The sequence below is a fragment of the Centruroides sculpturatus genome, unplaced genomic scaffold (assembly GCF_000671375.1).
Source record: "Centruroides sculpturatus isolate CEXI.00-Female unplaced genomic scaffold, Cexi_2.0 scaffold564, whole genome shotgun sequence".
NCBI lineage: Eukaryota > Metazoa > Arthropoda > Arachnida > Scorpiones > Buthidae > Centruroides > Centruroides sculpturatus.
Window position 1 is genome coordinate 381,366 of NW_019384878.1, and position 20,546 is coordinate 401,911.

At 28.9% G+C, this 20,546-nt stretch overlaps 1 protein-coding gene across 1 annotated transcript in view; it reads left to right on the forward strand.

The window, feature by feature from the left end:
• Nucleotides 1–2,417: 2,417 nt before the first annotated feature.
• Nucleotides 2,418–20,546, forward strand: part of LOC111630981 (methionine--tRNA ligase, cytoplasmic-like) — a 71,223-nt gene continuing 53,094 nt past the window's right edge. Inside the window, exons 1-3 of the mRNA XM_023375159.1 lie at nucleotides 2,418–2,529; nucleotides 12,051–12,149; nucleotides 14,766–14,860. Coding sequence (XP_023230927.1) covers nucleotides 2,467–2,529; nucleotides 12,051–12,149; nucleotides 14,766–14,860 — 257 coding nt within the window. The 5' untranslated portion in view covers nucleotides 2,418–2,466. The remainder of the gene's footprint in view (nucleotides 2,530–12,050; nucleotides 12,150–14,765; nucleotides 14,861–20,546) is intronic.

The following is a 20,546-nucleotide window of genomic DNA, read 5'->3' on the forward strand; positions in this document are numbered from 1 at the left end:
CTAAGAATGAAAATATTACAGAAAAAGTAGAAGAATGGCTTGAATGGGAAAGTAGTCACTTTCAAGTAAATGAACTCATTATTATTATTAGTTGAATATATGTTATAATTTATTTTTCAAATATTCTGAAAATCAGCCATCATTGCTTATCAACTATGAAAGCATATTTAAAATTCAGGTTTTTAAAACCAAAATCTTATTTATCAATAGAATTCAAACACTAATTAATTATTGATTCTAAAGAATTTTATGTCTTCAAGACACAATAAATTTCTTTATTTATCACTTTTTGATATATATATTTTTTTCATTATAGTGTGATGAAAATTGCAAACTAGATTATTGTAGTAAAATGTCAAATCTGTATCTATAGCTATACTGATATATAAAGTGAGAATATTTGTTTGTTTGTTTGCTAGAGATACTCTCAGAATCTACAAAACAATTTTTAAAATTGTTTTTTATCGGAAAGCTTATTTCTTCCAGATGAACATAGATAGATGCTATATATTTTCATATTAAGAAAGTATGCGTGTAAATGATGTTTTTACTGCAGCATTTCTTTTGCATCATTATTATGAGGACAATCCCCTCCCTGAGTTTCCAGGCAATTCTGGGCACTCAGAACTTTGCTAATTTAGATATAAACAAACAATCAAAGTCAGATTTTCTAATAGCCAACATCTATGAACTGAATTATAAGAAGGTAGCTTAGCTGCCTATCAAAGCCAAATTATGTAATTTGATTATTTAATCATTAATTAATTTAATTATAGGTCAAATATATTGCAGCTTTATAAATATCATAGTCTTAAATTCATTATATGTCTTTGATATTTATATTAAGGAATTTATGGAATCCATCAATAAGTTTAATAAGTGTATACATTGATAAATTAATGCATTAACTTCTGGATAAGATATATATTTTAATATTAATTGAATAAATTCTATGTTTTAGTATCCTGTCATAAGGAATAAGAAAAGATTTCTTAATTTATAATTTTCATATTTTTATGCTAAGAAAACATTATGTAAATATTATTTTCAAAGAAAGTTCATTAAAAGACTAATTTTGAGATACATTGACTGTAATTATTGTAATGATTTAAATTGGATGGGTAGAAATTATTTAACAAGAGATGACAACAATTATATACAGTATAAAAATATGAATAATATATACAAAATGATTAATATGGATTATATGTTCTAATTTATATAAATACAGAATTATAGTGTCATATATTAATTTGTATAAAAATATCTGAAGTATGAAAAGCTACATAGTTACTTTAGGCATCAAATTATATATGATAATTACAAGATATGTTCAAAAAACTTGGGTACAGAATAAAATAAAACTTGTTAGGATATCAAAAAATTTATTTAATATGTTTTAAAATATCTCACTCTGAACTTCAATACATTTTCTCCAAGTCAGAAAACATTTAGAAAATTTTACTACTTTTGGGAATTGCAAACTTCTGTTCAATTTTTCTTGTTTAAGTTCTACTGACTCAAACTAGTTTCCTTTTAATTAAAGTCATTTTTTCTACTTTAGATAAAGTAAAAGCCATTAGGAACTAAATCAGAGGATAAAGTGTTTGCAACAGAATAGTATTTTCAATTTTATAAATTTCAAATTTTTTCATTTTAAAGAGAATTAAGAGTAATTGCTCTTATCCTTTTCTTTTAATAGATTTCTTTCATTTGTCCTGTATGAGTATAATAAACCAAGATAATATTAACATAGTATCATTTGAAAAAAATAGTAAAAAGAGAAATAAGGGAACATTTTGCTATTGTAAAAAAGTAAAAAACAAAAATGTAAATTGACTAAATTTAAATACAGGTATAAATGTATTACCAGAGTGCTGTACGATTATAGATATCACAAAAAAATAAGAAATTGATTTTAATGGAAAGAATATGTTATAAAATAACAATTGATAAACTTATTCCTGTGAATGTGCTGATGAGGATCAAAAGATCAAAATGCATATACAAGAAAAATAAAGAAAATAACAATGTTTTAAAGTATTTTTTTAATACTAGTTTATAGTTTTTAACATTTTACCTGTGAATGTGCTGATGAGGATCAAAAGATCAAAATGCATATACAAGAAAAATAAAGAAAATAACAATGTTTTAAAGTATTTTTTTAATACTTTAAAACATTGTTATTTTTGTTTGATGTTTTAACAAACAAAGAGTAATGTTTTAAAGTATTTTTTTAATACTAGTTTATAGTTTTTAACATTTTACCTTGGATGAAAATTCGGGATAGCAAAAGAAATAGCTAAGATTTTATTCATGTTTTATCAGATTTTATATATTTTTAATATAATTTTAATTAAATAAAAGAAAATTTTGCATTCTCTGAAAGAAGCTGATTTTTCTAAANTTTTAGAATATCTTCATGAATTTAAGAATATTACAAGATGGTTTGATCATCTCAACCTTATGGATTCTTTTTCAAAAGCTGTTAAAACTGTAACAAATGACACCAATGCTAATGTTTTTAAGGTAAAAACATTAAGGTACTTCAATATTTTATAATTTCTAACCAAAATTAGGATAAATTTTTTTGTTGTTGTTTCAAATAAAAAAAGATGTCTATAAAACTGTTTTTTTGTTACTTTAGATTTATTAATTTTCTGTAAAATATAAATTCAGAAATGGAAGAATATTATTTATTTAATTAATAATTTTAAATAACAACTGTTTCGATAATCTCAATTTAAGTTTGCAAATCAAACAATAACAATCATTAATTATTGAAAATGTAATAACAGTATTACTCTGAGGACTTCCTAAAGATTAATGAAGAATAATGATAACAAGAAGAAAATGGTATTAGAGAATAAGTTTAATTATGCCTAGATGAAAAAATAACAGTATTGCATATGATATAAAATATAATAATGATTGTTACAAAAGTAATTTAAAATTTTTAAAATTAATACATTTTACTGATTAATATCATAAATGTTAATATTATTATGGAGTTTTTACTAATAATTAAAATGTTAATTTATATTTAGGTAAACATTCCATGTTTAGCAGATTTGGTCATTTGGTCAACAATATATCCATTGGCTGCAGATAAAAAGTTGTCATCAGGTAACAGATTTCATAATTGATAGGATTATGATAGGAAAATGTTATATCTAAAGAACTCTTTACTAAAACAATATCTCTGTAACAGTTAATTACAGTAAAACCTTACCTATGTGGCTACATTCAGGGTATACAATTTCTTGCCAAATAAGTGAAGTAGTCACTTATGAGGGGTTATAAAAAATGACATTCTGAACTGTAATTAAAATACTGTACTGATTTCTACTAAAAGTTTAATATATAACATAAAAATAAATGAGAATAATGATAATAAATTTGTATAAAACTGTGCATTTTTTGCGATATACAGAAATTCATACTTTCATGCAAGACATTAAAACGAACCTGTATGTAGAAAATAGATTAAAATTGTTAGCTACCTAATGTAATGCAAGCATTTTATCTCAATAAAAATCTACACTTTATTCTAGAGTCAAGAAATTTTTATAGTTTAGTATTATCTGGAAGTTTAAAAATAAAAACTAAAAATGATAGCTTCTTCACTGCATATTATTTCTGGATAAAGAGGATAAAAAGTATATTTTATGTTATTTATAAATTATTAACCCATAAATCTAATTTGATGTAATGTAATATATTGTTTTCATTACATTAGCAATTGTACTGAATAATACAGGGTATATAAACAGTGAATGCAAGCATTTGCAGTAGGGTTTATTCAAGTATTGTACATTATAGTCTTAACTCTAAGTTCTGAAAATTTTTCTTTCTGTTCCTGGAGACAAAATTGTTATCTCTCTGACTACAAGGGGATTTGTATAGAGCTAGTGGAAGGAACGGCAAAACTAGATTGAGGTGCCTCTAGTGGCGACGCGGGGAAACAAAATTGGGGCTACAAATGTGGCATGTGCTTCTCCTTTTCGTAGCATATGAATAATGTTTCTTAGAAGGCAGTGTGGTTTTGAAGCAATATCTACCGAAACCCCGAGAAAAATTAATTTAAAGAAAGGAGAGAAACTGCTTTTTACAGTAAATATTAGTTTGAGTACCCACATCATTACATAACTTTTCACAAAATAAGACTGCCATATTATCTGTACTATAAAGTGGTTCCCCTACATCAGTTTGTGTTCCAGTGTCATGTTTGGTGATCACAGGTATGGTTTCGGTGTCCATATCCATGCTGTTATCCACACTCTCCACCTTTTCTTCTTTCCTTCTTGCCTGTCTTAAAAACTTATCAGCATTTCCACAACCCTGTTTCTTGTAGCATGTTGGAAAAAGTGTGGGAACGTATGCTGGATGGTCAGGGTGCTTCTCCTTTTCCGTCCACCTACCTCCTCCACCGTCCACCTTTTCCGTCCTTCTCAATTTTCCGTCCACCTACAAAATGCTGACTGCAGACTTTACTGTACTTTGTGGGTTGCCAAGGTTTGCCATCTTTTCTGAAAAAAGTGTTTTTAATTTTACATATTATATTACATTACAATTATCAAGCAACTTTGGTCACTTTTTGACTAATGAATTGCTTGAAATGATCTTTAATACTGTCCCTGGCTAATAATGACATCATTAAGCATTTTTTAAATTTTGTTATTTATTATCAGGATTTTAGATTTACAGAAATATGAAATGTTTTGGTATTTTTAATGAGTTATTACTCAATGCACTATGTAAACAATGAGTAGTAATATAAAGTGGACTACACCTATTTACCACTAAAAAAAGACACCCTAGCCATTTACAGAGATCATTGCAATACAATGCCTTTAAATGTCACAGTTATATATATACACACACACAACTTTAAAAAAATACCTTAAATGAAAATACCCAAGCATAATACTTACTCAATCCACCGAATTGCAGTCAGCCATTTCTCTTTGCTTCCAGGGTATTTTTCATTTGGAAATGAATAAAACTTTGTACGTGGCGGTGCAGTAATATATGTAACACTACACCCGACCGCACAACAGATATTTTTTGAAGTTTTGTGTGGCAGAAAGCTGTGATTCATTATACAGAAAGAAAACAAGCACCGTGTTTCACTATATATCTAACCCAAAGATGCACATGTTTTCCCAAAAAATTGTTTTTGCCTGCCTACAGGTGGCACTCAACTCAGTTCCACTAGCTCTATAGCAAAACCAGTCAAACAACTTGCCCTTTGTCAATTTCTTCTCAAATAGATTAAACAGGAAATCAGCCAAAATTGGTTTAAAGAGTTAAATGTGCCTAATGATGAACTATAGAATTTTGATTCATTGTAATATTTTTTAATTTCATATTTTAAAAAATGTTGCTATTTTTAAAATAATTTGGATTAAATTAATCAAAATAAATATCTTTTAAAAATAAAGAATTAATTTGACTATTCATGTGCATTCTATGAGATGTCAAGGGTCTTGATTATAATATCTTGTAAGGCCTAAAATATTTTACATTTTTGAGATTTTGGAATTTTTGGTAACATTTGATGTCATTTGATGATTACTCAAGCATTTCATGTTAGTGAATGAAAGAGTCGGTTTATCAGTAAGACCAATGTAGCTTTATTATATTAGATATTAAAAGTAAATAATTTTANGCAGTTGTCACAATTTCATCCATAATTTCAGTGACATCATTTCTGTCGCTCTGATTGCAGGAGGGACAAGGCTTTCGCCAATCAGAATTCAACTGTTATTGAAACTATTATTTAAAAATATCAAATTTTTCTTTTCAAAACATTTTTAATATCATTGTTGAAAGAAATGGCATGCTTCAAAACACTGATGAAACAATGCTCGAATGTACAATTTCTTGAATTGGTATTCAGAGGCAGAAACTGAACTGTCAACCAGGGAAAGTCTTCCAGCAAATTATCTTCAAGGTCTTTTGGGTGTTCTGGTGCATTGTCCAAGGTGTCATGCTTTTAATGGCACGTCATTGGTCTGAAGGTAATCCTTGATGCTTGGAGCACAAACTTCAAATAGCCATTCTTTGAAAAGAGCCTGCATGACCCATGCCCTTTTATTTGATCTCCACATCACTGGCAGTCATTCTTTAATTATGGAATTTTTTTGATAGGGGTTCTCAAAGTGATAGACTAAAAGTGGAATAAGCTTCATATCACTGCTAGCATTAGCTCCCAAAAGTAACGTCAATCAGTCTTTCATGGGTTTATGCCCAGGAATATTTTTCTTGTATGATGTAGATACAGTTCAGCATGTGCTTCCAAAATTAACCAGTTTCATCACAATTGAAAATTTGTTGTAGACAATATCCTTCTTTTTTAATGAATTCTTCAAATTTGAGACAGAACTTCTCAGCTTCTTCTTTATTTGCACTAGCAGACTCACCGTGAATTACAACATGTTAAAATGACAGATCTCCTTCTAAACTTTTCCAAATCATCCAGTGGATCAATTATAAGGAGTTATAAAAACTATTTATAGACTGTTGTTAATGTTTCAAAATAAACTTGATAAAGTTACATTGTATTTTTATTAACAGCAATAATAATTTTTAATAATAATAACAAAGTTAAAATAATATTAATTATTTCTATGCTAAACAAACTATAATTCAGCTAATATTCTTATACTTGCAAATATATTCTGTCCTTTGTTGTTTGTAATTCATTGTCTTCTATCTTAAAAGTTGAAACAAGAACGAATTTTCAGGTCTAAACCAAAACCATGTGTACACATGAATATTAAATCATGTGACTCAAGACTTGCACGTGATCTTCACATAATATCTGGCAGTTCTGATTAATTCAGTTAACTGCCAATAGGGTCACTAATGTCTACAAAATTTTCTTGTATTTCCTGAGTGAACTCTCTAGATATACTTACTCAATGCCAAAAACAGCACAAGATAAGCAATTTTTCTCCCTCTCGTGAAGTGCACAATTTATTCTGTTTAAATTATTTTGAATTTTTCACCTTCTTGCTTTAAGAAAATTCAATTTTATGATGTGACTTGAGTCTTTTTCTTTTTTAAATAAAATTTATGGATTAATTTAAATAAAATCATTAAATTTTCTTATATGGCAAAGAAATGACTTATCTAATTATGTAATTGATTTTAGACAAACTTTTTCATTTTTTGTAAATAAAGTGTTTTTTTAATAAAAAATTTATATAATTGTGTACAAAAAGAGCTTAAATAAACTTGGCCGAATATTACTTAATTGAAAGGGGAAATGCAGAGACCTCAATAGGTCAGGGAATAATGTCATAATTGGTTAGGGAAAGTCAGGAAATCACAGATGAAATTACTTGTATGAACCTTGTAAATCTGTAAAAATAATTAGAAATACAGTGGGTGATTGGTTAACGAGCATAATTTGTTCCAAGACTGTGTTTGCTATCCTAATTGTTCATTAACCTATTATCAATTTACCATAGATTTTTATGGGAATTTGATTAATTCGTTCTGGAGACCCCAAAAAATAAATAAAAAATTATATACTTTCTTATTATGTTTATTTATATGTAATAATAAAAATACATATATACACAGTCTTGCATTTTTATTAGTCATGTTTTTTCTGTTTGTGGGGTTAAAGAATCTGTCCAATGTCAATTGATTTTCTCTCTTTGGTATTTTTCAGAAGTAATTAATAGCATTGTAATTGTAGAGATTGCCAAGCCTGTTAACCTCAACCTGGTTTGGATGCCATTCTAAGACTGTTGTTCTGACATCCTCCTGCTTCTTCAGAAAATCTTTAATAGCAGATGTCGTTATTAATCCTCTTTTGTCTTCCTCTTTTTTTTAGAAGAAAACACATCTCACTGAGTTTCTTGGTGTTCTTCATTCAAGAGTTCTTGGAGTTCTGTTGTTAGAACAGTTTCAGATTCCATTATGAGCCCTTCAATGTCATCTTTATTCACCTCTAGCAGTTGTCACAATTTCATCCATAATTTCAGTGACATCATTTCTGTCNCATTAACCTATTATCAATTTACCATAGATTTTTATGGGAATTTGATTAATTCGTTCTGGAGACCCCAAAAAATAAATAAAAAATTATATACTTTCTTATTATGTTTATTTATATGTAATAATAAAAATACATATATACACAGTCTTGCATTTTTATTAGTCATGTTTTTTCTGTTTGTGGGGTTAAAGAATCTGTCCAATGTCAATTGATTTTCTCTCTTTGGTATTTTTCAGAAGTAATTAATAGCATTGTAATTGTAGAGATTGCCAAGCCTGTTAACCTCAACCTGGTTTGGATGCCATTCTAAGACTGTTGTTCTGACATCCTCCTGCTTCTTCAGAAAATCTTTAATAGCAGATGTCGTTATTAATCCTCTTTTGTCTTCCTCTTTTTTTTAGAAGAAAACACATCTCACTGAGTTTCTTGGTGTTCTTCATTCAAGAGTTCTTGGAGTTCTGTTGTTAGAACAGTTTCAGATTCCATTATGAGCCCTTCAATGTCATCTTTATTCACCTCTAGCAGTTGTCACAATTTCATCCATAATTTCAGTGACATCATTTCTGTCGCTCTGATTGCAGGAGGGACAAGGCTTTCGCCAATCAGAATTCAACTGTTATTGAAACTATTATTTAAAAATATCAAATTTTTCTTTTCAAAACATTTTTAATATCATTGTTGAAAGAAATGGCATGCTTCAAAACACTGATGAAACAATGCTCGAATGTACAATTTCTTGAATTGGTATTCAGAGGCAGAAACTGAACTGTCAACCAGGGAAAGTCTTCCAGCAAATTATCTTCAAGGTCTTTTGGGTGTTCTGGTGCATTGTCCAAGGTGTCATGCTTTTAATGGCACGTCATTGGTCTGAAGGTAATCCTTGATGCTTGGAGCACAAACTTCAAATAGCCATTCTTTGAAAAGAGCCTGCATGACCCATGCCCTTTTATTTGATCTCCACATCACTGGCAGTCATTCTTTAATTATGGAATTTTTTTGATAGGGGTTCTCAAAGTGATAGACTAAAAGTGGAATAAGCTTCATATCACTGCTAGCATTAGCTCCCAAAAGTAACGTCAATCAGTCTTTCATGGGTTTATGCCCAGGAATATTTTTCTTGTATGATGTAGATACAGTTCAGCATGTGCTTCCAAAATTAACCAGTTTCATCACAATTGAAAATTTGTTGTAGACAATATCCTTCTTTTTTAATGAATTCTTCAAATTTGAGACAGAACTTCTCAGCTTCTTCTTTATTTGCACTAGCAGACTCACCGTGAATTACAACATGTTAAAATGACAGATCTCCTTCTAAACTTTTCCAAATCATCCAGTGGTAGCCTTGAATTCTATCTCCTCGTGATGATTGTGGAGTTTGTTTCTTCAGTTCTTCAAAAATTTCTCTAGCTTTCTCTTGAATGATAATCATACTAGTTATATCTTTTTTCATTTCCTTTTCTTTTATCCAAATTAAAAGCAATCTCTTCATTTTTTCATGAATGGCACATCTTTGTTTCTCAGATGTGATTTTCATTACTCCTTTAACTCCTTGAGTCTTCTTGATTTTATCTTTCTTAGCTAAGATTGTGCCTACTGTAGACCTGTTCAAGTCATACTGCCTAGTAACATCAGACATCTGCCCACTCTCTACCTTGGCTATTATCTCTTGCTTGGTTTCTATGGTGAGCACAGTTCCTGACACTCCACTCTTTTTAGAGTCCATAATATTATCAATTTCTTTTTGAAATAAAAAGTTCAGAAAGGCACTACAAAAATTCAGAGAATGGAAATCAACTAGCACATGAAAAAATTATGTAAATGTGAGGCATGAATGAAATTTGAAATTTTGGTGTTAAAATGTTAACGAATATCCAATAGGACAGTTAAACGCTCACCTTTAGAAAATAAAAGCCTAGGCAAAACTTAACAAGTGCCCAACAGTCTTGTCACGATTATAAAAAATTATTTGTCAGAAAAGTAAACAAAAAGCTGGAATTACAGTTGAGAGTTTCAAAGTTTGGTGAAATACTGTTCGATCGGTATCGGGTTGAGTATCGATGTTGATGTTTCCTGCACTCCGAAAGGTTTTGAATTGTAACCTGAAGACAAGGAAAAATCAATTGGTATTTGTTATTTTCTGTCGCTTCTTTTTATGTATGTTCTGTGAAGTGTTGTTGTCCGAAAATAAAAATCTTTTGCGAAAGTGTTTGTTATCCGATTTGTTTACTACAGTCTTGTGAAGTGTTGTTGTCCGAAAATAAAAATCTTTCGCGAAAGTGTTTGTTATCCGAACTGTTTGTTAACTGATCACCCACTGTATAATATAAAGTAAGAAAGGATATGATAAAATTTCTTCCAGCAGTAAAAATAAATATTAAAAAGTTTTATTATGAATATTGTATTTACATTAATTTATATAAGCCTACAAACTATATCGTTTATATTTTAAAAATTGCCATAAAATTGAATAAATACACAAAATTATTATTATATTTTATATGTACCATCTTTGGGGCACTTGTGCAGTTTAGGGGTACGGAAGTTTGAGAGGTTTTCTTTCATAAAATTAATCAAATCTAGACTAATTTCACTCGAATATTTCCAAAATACGGAAATGATGTTGGAAATGATCACTACAAACTATATCGTTTATATTTTAAAAATTGCCATAAAATTGAATAAATACACAAAATTATTATTATATTTTATATGTACCATCTTTGGGGCACTTGTGCAGTTTAGGGGTACGGAAGTTTGAGAGGTTTTCTTTCATAAAATTAATCAAATCTAGACTAATTTCACTCGAATATTTCCAAAATACGGAAATGATGTTGGAAATGATCAATATAAAATATGCTATAAACAAAAAATTGTCGGAATACTTACCGAGTGTAACTCATTCGAAGATGTCATTGTTTGAGCTTGATGTCATTGCGGAGCAGTACATTAGATGGTTGTTGCTATTCAGTCATGTGACTATTCATCTCTGACATGTTTCCTGATAACTTACTCTTTTTGTGAAGAATTTGCCGAACTATGGAGACATCATTAACAGAAATATTAAAACATCATTCCATTTTAAATATGGATTAAAATTAACATGTAATAACGTACGATAATGCAATATATAACTAATAATTCTGCTCAGCTTTTAAATGGCCTAATTTCTTTAATGTTTTAAACAAAATTGAATTATATTTTGTTGGTGCACAAGAATAGTGACACAACTCAAAAAAATAGTTCTTCCAGAACAGTCACTTAAAAGTTTCTTGTTTCCTGCAAGGCTTTGTCATGATCTTGGATTTTTAAAATTTTCAAATCTATTTTGGAAATAAATATTAATGTTCGTTCTTCCACATAAAAATATGGGGAGTTTGCTATACATTTCTACAATAAACTCGAAATTGGAAATTTTTGAGTTGTGTCACTATAACTCTGAGTTGTGTCACTACTAACGATTTATTTACATCAAGACATTAGACATCTCTTGTTGCATCTGACTAATATTTATTATCATAATATATATATATATTATGATAGAACTATTGTCGTTAGCTAACGACAATATAATCAATAATAATAGTAAGTAGTTTTTCTAATTACAATAAAAATACAATAATATATTATGATCTATCATGTGATGTCTCCAAAGTTCAGCAAATTCTTGGCAAAAAGAGTAAGTTATCAGAAACACGTCAGAGATGAGTAGTCACGTGACCAAATAGCCCCGACAATCTCACATGACACGCTTCATATGCGTCCTCCATCTAATGTACCACTCCGTGACGACATCGAGCTCAAACAATAGCGTCTTTGAGCAGGTTACACTCAGTAAGTATTCGGACAATTTTTTGTTTATAGCATATTGATCATTTCCAACAAATTATATGTGTTTTGGAAATATTCGAGTGAAATTAGTCTAGATTTGATTAATTTTATGGAAGAAAACCTCTGAAACTTCTGTACCCCCTAAACTGCATAAGTGCCCCATATTTGCTAAATTCAAGTAAATAATATAAATTTTCTATTTTCAAAGGAATCTTTGCTAACAAGTTTTAAACATCTGCATTTCCAAACAAAGTATTTATGTGATAATGAAGTTATTTCAGTTTCAAATCAGGATGAAGAAGAAAAGGTATTTTTTCTGTTTTAATTCTGATTTTTAAAAATATTCTTATATAATTTATGAAGTAATAACTGAGTCAATTCAGCTCTTGTCATTAATTATAATTTATATATTATAGTATTAAATTTCAATTTTGTTTTGATTATAGTTTTCTTTTTAATTATTGACAAAAGTTTAAGTACTGTAGTTATAGAAGACAAGGAGAAATCATATATTGAATGCTCTTTAAGATATTTTATTCTATAGAAAATTAATAGTATTTATTTTTAAAATAAATTATTCATAAAATATAGCTATTTTTTGACTTCGAACTCAAATGTGAGTTATAAATAAACACTTGGCTTTATTTCCATCACTTTTTAATTGATACGTGACAACTGCACGTTTCGGGCATAAAGCCTCTCATCAGTCAACTAAAAGATACAATTTTTAAAAATATTACATAAAATATCTAACAAAACAGAATTAAAATAATGTATATTTCTTACCATATCCATTTTTAATCTGTTATACATACAAGGTCTTAACCCAATAGGCACACACAACTTATTTTACAATAAGTGGAGTAATTTCATTAAAATCTGCTATAAATGATCTTTTACTTATTTCACAATATCCAGGAATTTTATACATAATCACATATATATCTCGAAAGAGAAATATATTTACAAAACACAGTTTCAAAAACAACATAGCTATTTTTATTGATATTACTTCACATTATAATTGTAATGCACTTCTCAAAATATTTATTTGTAAAAATATAGGTTTTTAAGAATTATAAAATAGCTAATTTGAAAACTTTAATCTTCTCTATCATCTAAACTTATTTTATTAATGTAATATTTATAATTGAAAATTTAATATTGTAAACTTCATGTTATATACAACAAAACAGTTATATTCTTCAATAACTGTTTATTCAAAATACATATTGTATTTTATTCCATAAACTGTATACCAAACAGTATTTATTTTTTAGTGAAAAATTTATATATTTTCAATTACATTAGGAATAGTGTTGCAACAATAAATTTCCTCACCATAATTAACAGTAAAACCCTGATTAAAATACATAAATACAATGATTAAAATACAACAAAGCAATAAACAACAAGTATATAATATAAAATTATGAAAAAGAAAAGAAAAGTAAGAATTGTATAGTATTCTTGTACAGTCCTTTTTTGAAATGGTAATAATCAATGTTAATATTTTGTCATTTGTAATGTGAAAATTATTTAATATTTTACAATATTTAGGACATTGATGCTCCAAAATTTTATAATATATTCAATCTATTTAAATTTTGGAATATGAATCAAAAACAATCCAGTGTGAACAATTTTTGTTCCATTGAAGTGTAACATTGCAGCCTGCAAGAATAGACTTGTTTTCTGTGAATTGGTGTATGATGTTCATTGTTATGTGTTCCATGAGTGTGTTCTTCAAGTTTACTTACTGTCTTGTTGAATCTTTTCTAATCTTTTAAGACTTTCTATTATAAAAATTGCAATTTTTCTGTTGAATAAAAATGCTGTGCTTCTCATGGCAGTCAACGTGTTAATGAATTTTCATTTTGAGTTGGATAAATGGAGTTCCATTATATAGTCGACCCCCCCATAAGATCATAGATACGTTCCATTCTTCAGGAATCCGATTTCTTACGAGTCCTTCCAATCACAGCCCGACACGTGAGAAGTTTACGGACTACGGCTGATTGAAAGGTTTTCTTCCATAAAATTAATCGATTCTAGACTAATCCGACTCAACATTTCCAAAATACGTATATTTTTTTGGGAATAATCCATATAAACTACGCTATAAACAAAAAATTGTAGGATTACTTACCGAGTGTGCACCATTCGACATCGCCATTGCTCAAGCTTGTTTTCGTCGCGGAACAGCTCAGCAAACCGCGGCCGATTTCTAATAACCTATTTTTCTGCAAAAAATTCGTTGAACTTTGGAGACATCATTAATATAAATAATTTTAATCATCGTTGAATAAGAAATGTTCTTTCACAAGAAATGTATAAAATTACAGTACTGTATTAGACTTACGGTACCTAATTTACATACTGTACAGATGATAGTTAGCCTAAACTCTCCGTAGCGTGGCGCTACGCGGCGAAAAATATATATTTAATTATAATAAAGTTACAATAAATTAAGTTAATATATAATTATATATACAGTACCTAATTTATATATAATTAATATATAATTATATGTACAGTACCTAATTTATATATAATTTATATAATACTGTCCAGACGATAGAAATCTCTCCGTAGCGTGGCGCTACGGACGGCGGGTAAGTAGTTCGGCTGCCCGATGACGTTTTACGTATTATAGGAGTTATTTTTACCGTTGTTTACGGATAATGCCACAATTTTTATAGGAATCATAACTATAGGAAACGCTTTTATAGGGGGATCTACTGTACTAATTACAAGATACATTAAATATAGAACCTAAATGTTTAATCAAGAATAGTGTTTTAGTTACTTTTAAAATTTCCTTCTGGAAATTAGTCTTCAAGTATTTAAATTGCAAAAAACAAGACATGAATACATAATTAGAATTTTATTTTCTATTTTAAAAATTATTTCAATTTAACAGGTTAAAATAACTGAAGAAGAAAAGGAAAAGGCATATAACTATTGGCTAGAAGGCGTTAAATGTATTCCTGCTGTAAAACCACTTATTGATCCAATGTAAGTTAAAATGTAATTAAATAATAAAAATCAATCTTATCAATTAACCTTAACTGATAAGATTGTTTTTAAACTTAAAATTATTTTAAAGCTTACATTAAAGTATTAAGATAGTTAAAATTATTAAGGTGGCAAATTTTGAGAAATTTTCTTATATTTTGACATAACAAATATTATTCTATTGAACAATCTCAATAAAAAATTATTTAATGTATTGGTTACATTACATATTACTATTTTAAAGTTTAACACATTTGCATTTGAGAAAACTTTACATCAGATTAATAATACAGTAAAGCTCTAAATCTCAAATTTGAAGGGACCAAAAAATGGCCAGTATAGAGATGTTTGAAAAATAAAAAAAATTTATATTCAAATGCAAAATACAAAGCAGTATAAGGAATACAATAATTCTGTGATGTATCATATTTATTTGAATCATTATTAGAACAATGTATGAGGCTGTAATAATAATTCAAACAAGTAAAACAGCAAAACTGTATTTGGGACAAGACTGTGTCTCAGAGACTTACTACTAAGCAGAATCACTTTGATGCTCAAGGCGGGTCTCGTTCTCATTCTCCAATCTTCTTTGGTATTGCTGCTTTTGGGCGCAGTCATTCAAACTTCGTTGGCCATGACCACTAGGTCATCCACAATATATTTTCGATGAAATTAACCTATTCAATTTCGAGATTTCTCTTTGTTGCATGTTGGCCCGGGTTGAATTTTTGTTGAGCATAACGAAAATTTCTTATTTTTGAAAAAAATAATTGTGGCTATTGTATCATCCGAAATTATTTTTTTATTTTGCACAAACAATATACAGTTTAACCCGATTATAATGTCATCCGATGTAACAACAATCCTAATATAACTATATATATATATATATAATCGTGGAACCTAATAATATTGGTTCCACAATTTTACTATACTAGATAGTGTTAAAAAAACCTACTTGTAATATAAAACACTGTTTTAATGCCCTATTTGAAGCACTCCCAAATTTACAAAATTAGATTACAAATTTTATTTAACAAAGAAAATACTACGTGTTCAGTCCTAGGGTCAGAGTCCACTTCCTAGAACAACTGTAGGCGGGACTCTCACCACTTGACTTCGATTTGCCTGTTTGTAGAGAGAGGGCCCATTTTGTATTTTATTTTGACTCAGTTCTTGGTTCCCTGACTACCTATAAGTCTGGTTTTTTTTATGTGCGCATGATTTGGGCACTTAATACTCTGTGACAAATATCAACTGTCGACATGTACTTCTTCATACCTCTAAGCTGGTAACATGGCAGGCAGTATGATTTTATAAACAAGATATATTCTTGTTAATAAATATAATGAATTTAGACATATCACAAAATGATTTCTCTAAGCTATACTGAATTTATTCAAAAATCAAATTTTTTATAATACATTACATCAAATTTCAATATTCTCATTAGATCTGGTCAGTGGTGATATTCGAAATATTTAACGAAGGGTTCGCTAACAAAAAATTCTTCCTTAACAATTTTTTTGCTCAAATGGTGCATTAGCAACATTAACACAAAAACTGACCTTAAGATACCCATATAAATAAAAAAGATGCGTTCGCAAAATTAAATCAGTTAAAATTTAACATTGTTTATGCCAGAACTATATTTTTTTGATAAATAAAAAAAAGTGTTCAAAATGGTTTATTTTGTACATATTTTAATATTTTTCATTCAAAATATTTTATAAACATAAAAATTCTCAAGAAAAAACTTTCCTAAATCATTTATTTTATCATTAGGTATTATTATAATAATAGATAGATGTCATCGTCTCTCGAAATACAATATCTTTTTTATTTCGCTGTCGATAGCCGGACACGTGTTCCACAGCCATCTTGTATTTTCTTGCGCGCATGGGATTGTGGGATCTGTCGTGTGACTGGACCTAGTTTCAAGAAGTCTCTCGAGTCGATTGCGATTGAACCTTGTTTCAATCGCGAACCTGTGCAAACCTGCTGAATATCACCACTGGATCTGGTGGATTTTCCACTAAAGTGACTTTAATATACAGGTAACCCCCATATAACATGGCACTTCTATAGCACAGATTCACTCTAACATGGTTTGAAAACCTTGTACAACATGAAATGTAATAAATTTTCACATACTTAAGTACCCATAGTTCATGAAAATTATTACTTTTGTGAACTATTAGTACTTAAATATGTAAATTTTCTTTTCCCACCTTCTGTTGATACACGTGGTCCTTCTTGAAACTTGTTTCAGTGTTGCCAGATCTCAACGCTTCTGATTTTGGTGTTGCCAGATGTTTTTTTCTTATTCCATACTTGCTTTATTCTTCATAAGTGCTTAGCACCATATAAGGAAATTTATAAAGATCTTTTAAATAAAAGCAAGCAATCTAAAATAGCATATTTTTTGCGTAAGGTAGAGCATGGATCTGAAGATAATGCAGAAAAATGCTCAGAGGATAAGGATATCTTGCCAAAAAAGAAAATACCCTTGGTTAATAGTGCTTAGTGATGACAAAGAAAACATTGTTTAATTTATATTAATATGTATCATTTAAGAAAATTTTAATAAAGATATTTATCTTAATTATGAAAATATAATAGCATGTTTTTTAATTTTTGGAACCTAACACCCCCTTTTCATACTAGTTCTTTGTTTCGCATAATATGGCAATTTTTTGGAACATAACTCCCGTGTTATACGGGGTTAACTGTATCTGTATAACTAATCCAATGGCAGTCTATTTCAAATAAAGCAGACTGTCATTGGCTTTCTTATCCAACTTCATTAAAGCTATTTTACTATACTACGTGTTGAAAGTATTCACAGAACTTAACAGCTTGGCTGGCTTTCACTGAGTTCAATTACTCAAATTAAGACAGACAATGTTAAGGTACCTGAAACTTTGTTCAACTTTAGGAGTAGAAAAATATATTATAGTAGGGTATTCACCAAGACTGATAATCTAGTTTGACTTAAGAAGGGATTTGAGATTAGAGGTTTTATTGTATGTATGAAAAACAGTCTTTCATTACATAGAAACTTTTTCAATTTTAGAAATATTTCAGAATTATAATAGTTATAATGCTGATCATTTTAGTTTTAATGTTTCATCCAAGATTACTTATAATTGAAATTTTTAACAGTCTCATACAGATGAGGGGTCACCTTGTGACCCCAGCTCATATTTTTGTTTATATTATAGACAAATATTAATTTTTGAATTTGAAGTTTTTTTTAGTTTTATCCCTTATGGTTTGTAAATACTTTGGAGTATATTTGACAAAAATCAATGGATTGTTGCTTCCCTGTGAATACAGTAAAAACTGCTTAGGCGACCACCTGCATTTGATGGGCACCTGTCAAAAACCTGGCAAAAATTTTGGTACGGAATAGTTTATACATAGAGTCTTTGTAAAAGTTACCTGTATTAAATGACCACCTGTGTAACGCAACTGCGGGCATCAATTTTTGGATGGAACAACATACAACAACTGTAATAAATGACCACTTCTGCGAATATATGTGGTCTAAACTATTGTTCGAACCCATCTCAACAACGTTTCCCCCTCCTAGTATAATAAATTAGTCTAAACTCTTGTTTGAACCCACCTTGAGCACTTCTCCCACTCTTGAAATTAGGCACAGGTGTTAATGGATTAGTCCAGCTACAAAGGAAATTCATTTCAGCTTGTTCAAAAATGTCAGAAAAATGAAAGAAATGTGAAATGCTGTCATTAGAAGATCATGTTAAAGTTATTAGAGAAAGTTAAAATGGTTTATCACAACAGCAATTAGTGGCAAAGTTTAACTGTGGGAGAGAAAATGCAATTTATTGTACTGTAGACCTACAGTATTTTCCTTAGGGGTATAAAATATTGTACATGATACAGTTAATCGGCTGATCTCATTGTTTGATATAATTTATTTTATTTATTTATTTTTAAGTTTGTATACAGTACATGTGCAATAAACAGTTTATGTATCAACCTACCTTATTTTCGCAATATTTTTAGAAAAATAATATCCAAGTAATTTTTGTACACAAAATATTCAAACAATAAACACATTAACGTAAAAATCAGTTTTACAGGCAACTTCCTTTTTCAACTCCATGATTGTCATTGATATAATGAAATCATATTATGAGAAGAAATAATAGAATCGTTTTATTATTAATTAATAATTTTTCTTATTGTACTTAAGAAAATATTAAATATTTTTTTAAAAATACTGTATTTTTTTAAGTTAAAATAAGATTAAATTAACGAAAACCAAAGCCAAAGTGGTGGAGAGATGCATTGCGCTTCTGTATCGATGACATAATACTGAGAAACAAATGAAGAGAACCAAGTTGAATTAATTAAGTCAGAAAGAAGAAAGTGTGCGTTATAATCAAGAAAATGCGAATAGTGTATTAATCTTTAAAATATTAGTATTAAATCTGTCTTATAAAATCATGACAACTCCTGTTAATCGAGTTATTTGATAAGAATAAAATACAATACCAATATAGCTCTATTATTGAAAAAATTCACTTATTTTTGCTCAACTTGAGTTTTTCTTAGTAGAAATGGCTAAAAAGTGTGCAAAATACTTATTGAAATACGATATTACAGCACCACCTGTCTTTTGAAAGGAACCATGTGTGGTTACCAATAGACAGGTTTTATACTGTATTATATTATTTTGATTTGAGGAATTGTAATTCTGACTATAGTAGTAACTATAAAGTGTATTTAGTGTATTTATTAATAATAATTATTCATTATTATAATTCAACCAAAGCAGGTATTGATACACTTGACAAATATATTAGAACATATAGCTGTTAGTGTGGGACAAGAAGATGGCCAATGGCTGTATTTTTTAATTTGATTATGTAGTCACATATAATTCATATATGCTTTATTGCAAGGCAAATGAATCTTGGGCAAAAGATATCTAAAATGTGAATCATGTCTAAAAGTCTTTTTGAAGAGTCTAGGCAAATTATTATGCCAGATCAACATGAAATACAGAACTGAACATTCCCAAGGTTTACATATCAGTTCAGTATAAGAACTAAAAGTATTTGGCTTTGAATGCAACCAAGTGGGAGCAATTTCAAGAAGGACAGTTCAAACAGAACCAAGAGGAAGAACAACAAGAAATTCTAATAAAGGTATTCCTAAAAAAAAAAAAGGAGATGCTTTCTATGTCCAAGATCAGAAGACAGAAAATATATGAAATCTGGTACAAAGTGCATGAAATACATTTGCCCTAGACATACATCGAAAGAGGAATGCTGTATTGTTAGAACATGTACTGAGTGCAATTAATTTAAATTTATAATAATTATTTTCAACAATAAAAATTGTTTTGAGTTCTAAAAGTTGAGTTATTTTAAAAATCCAAAGTTATAGAAACAAATATATCAATAAAAAATATATCAGCTTGGTGTCAACTTCTAACCCCCTTCATCCACAATGCATACAGTCGAACTCCCTATAAGATATAGATACGTTCCATTCTTTAGGAATCCGATTTCTTAAGAATCCTTACAATCACAACCCGACACGTGTCAAGTTTACGGACTACGGCTGTTTGAAAGATTTTCTTCCATAAAATTAATCGATTCTAGACTAATCCGACTCAACATTTCCAAAATATGTATATTTTTTT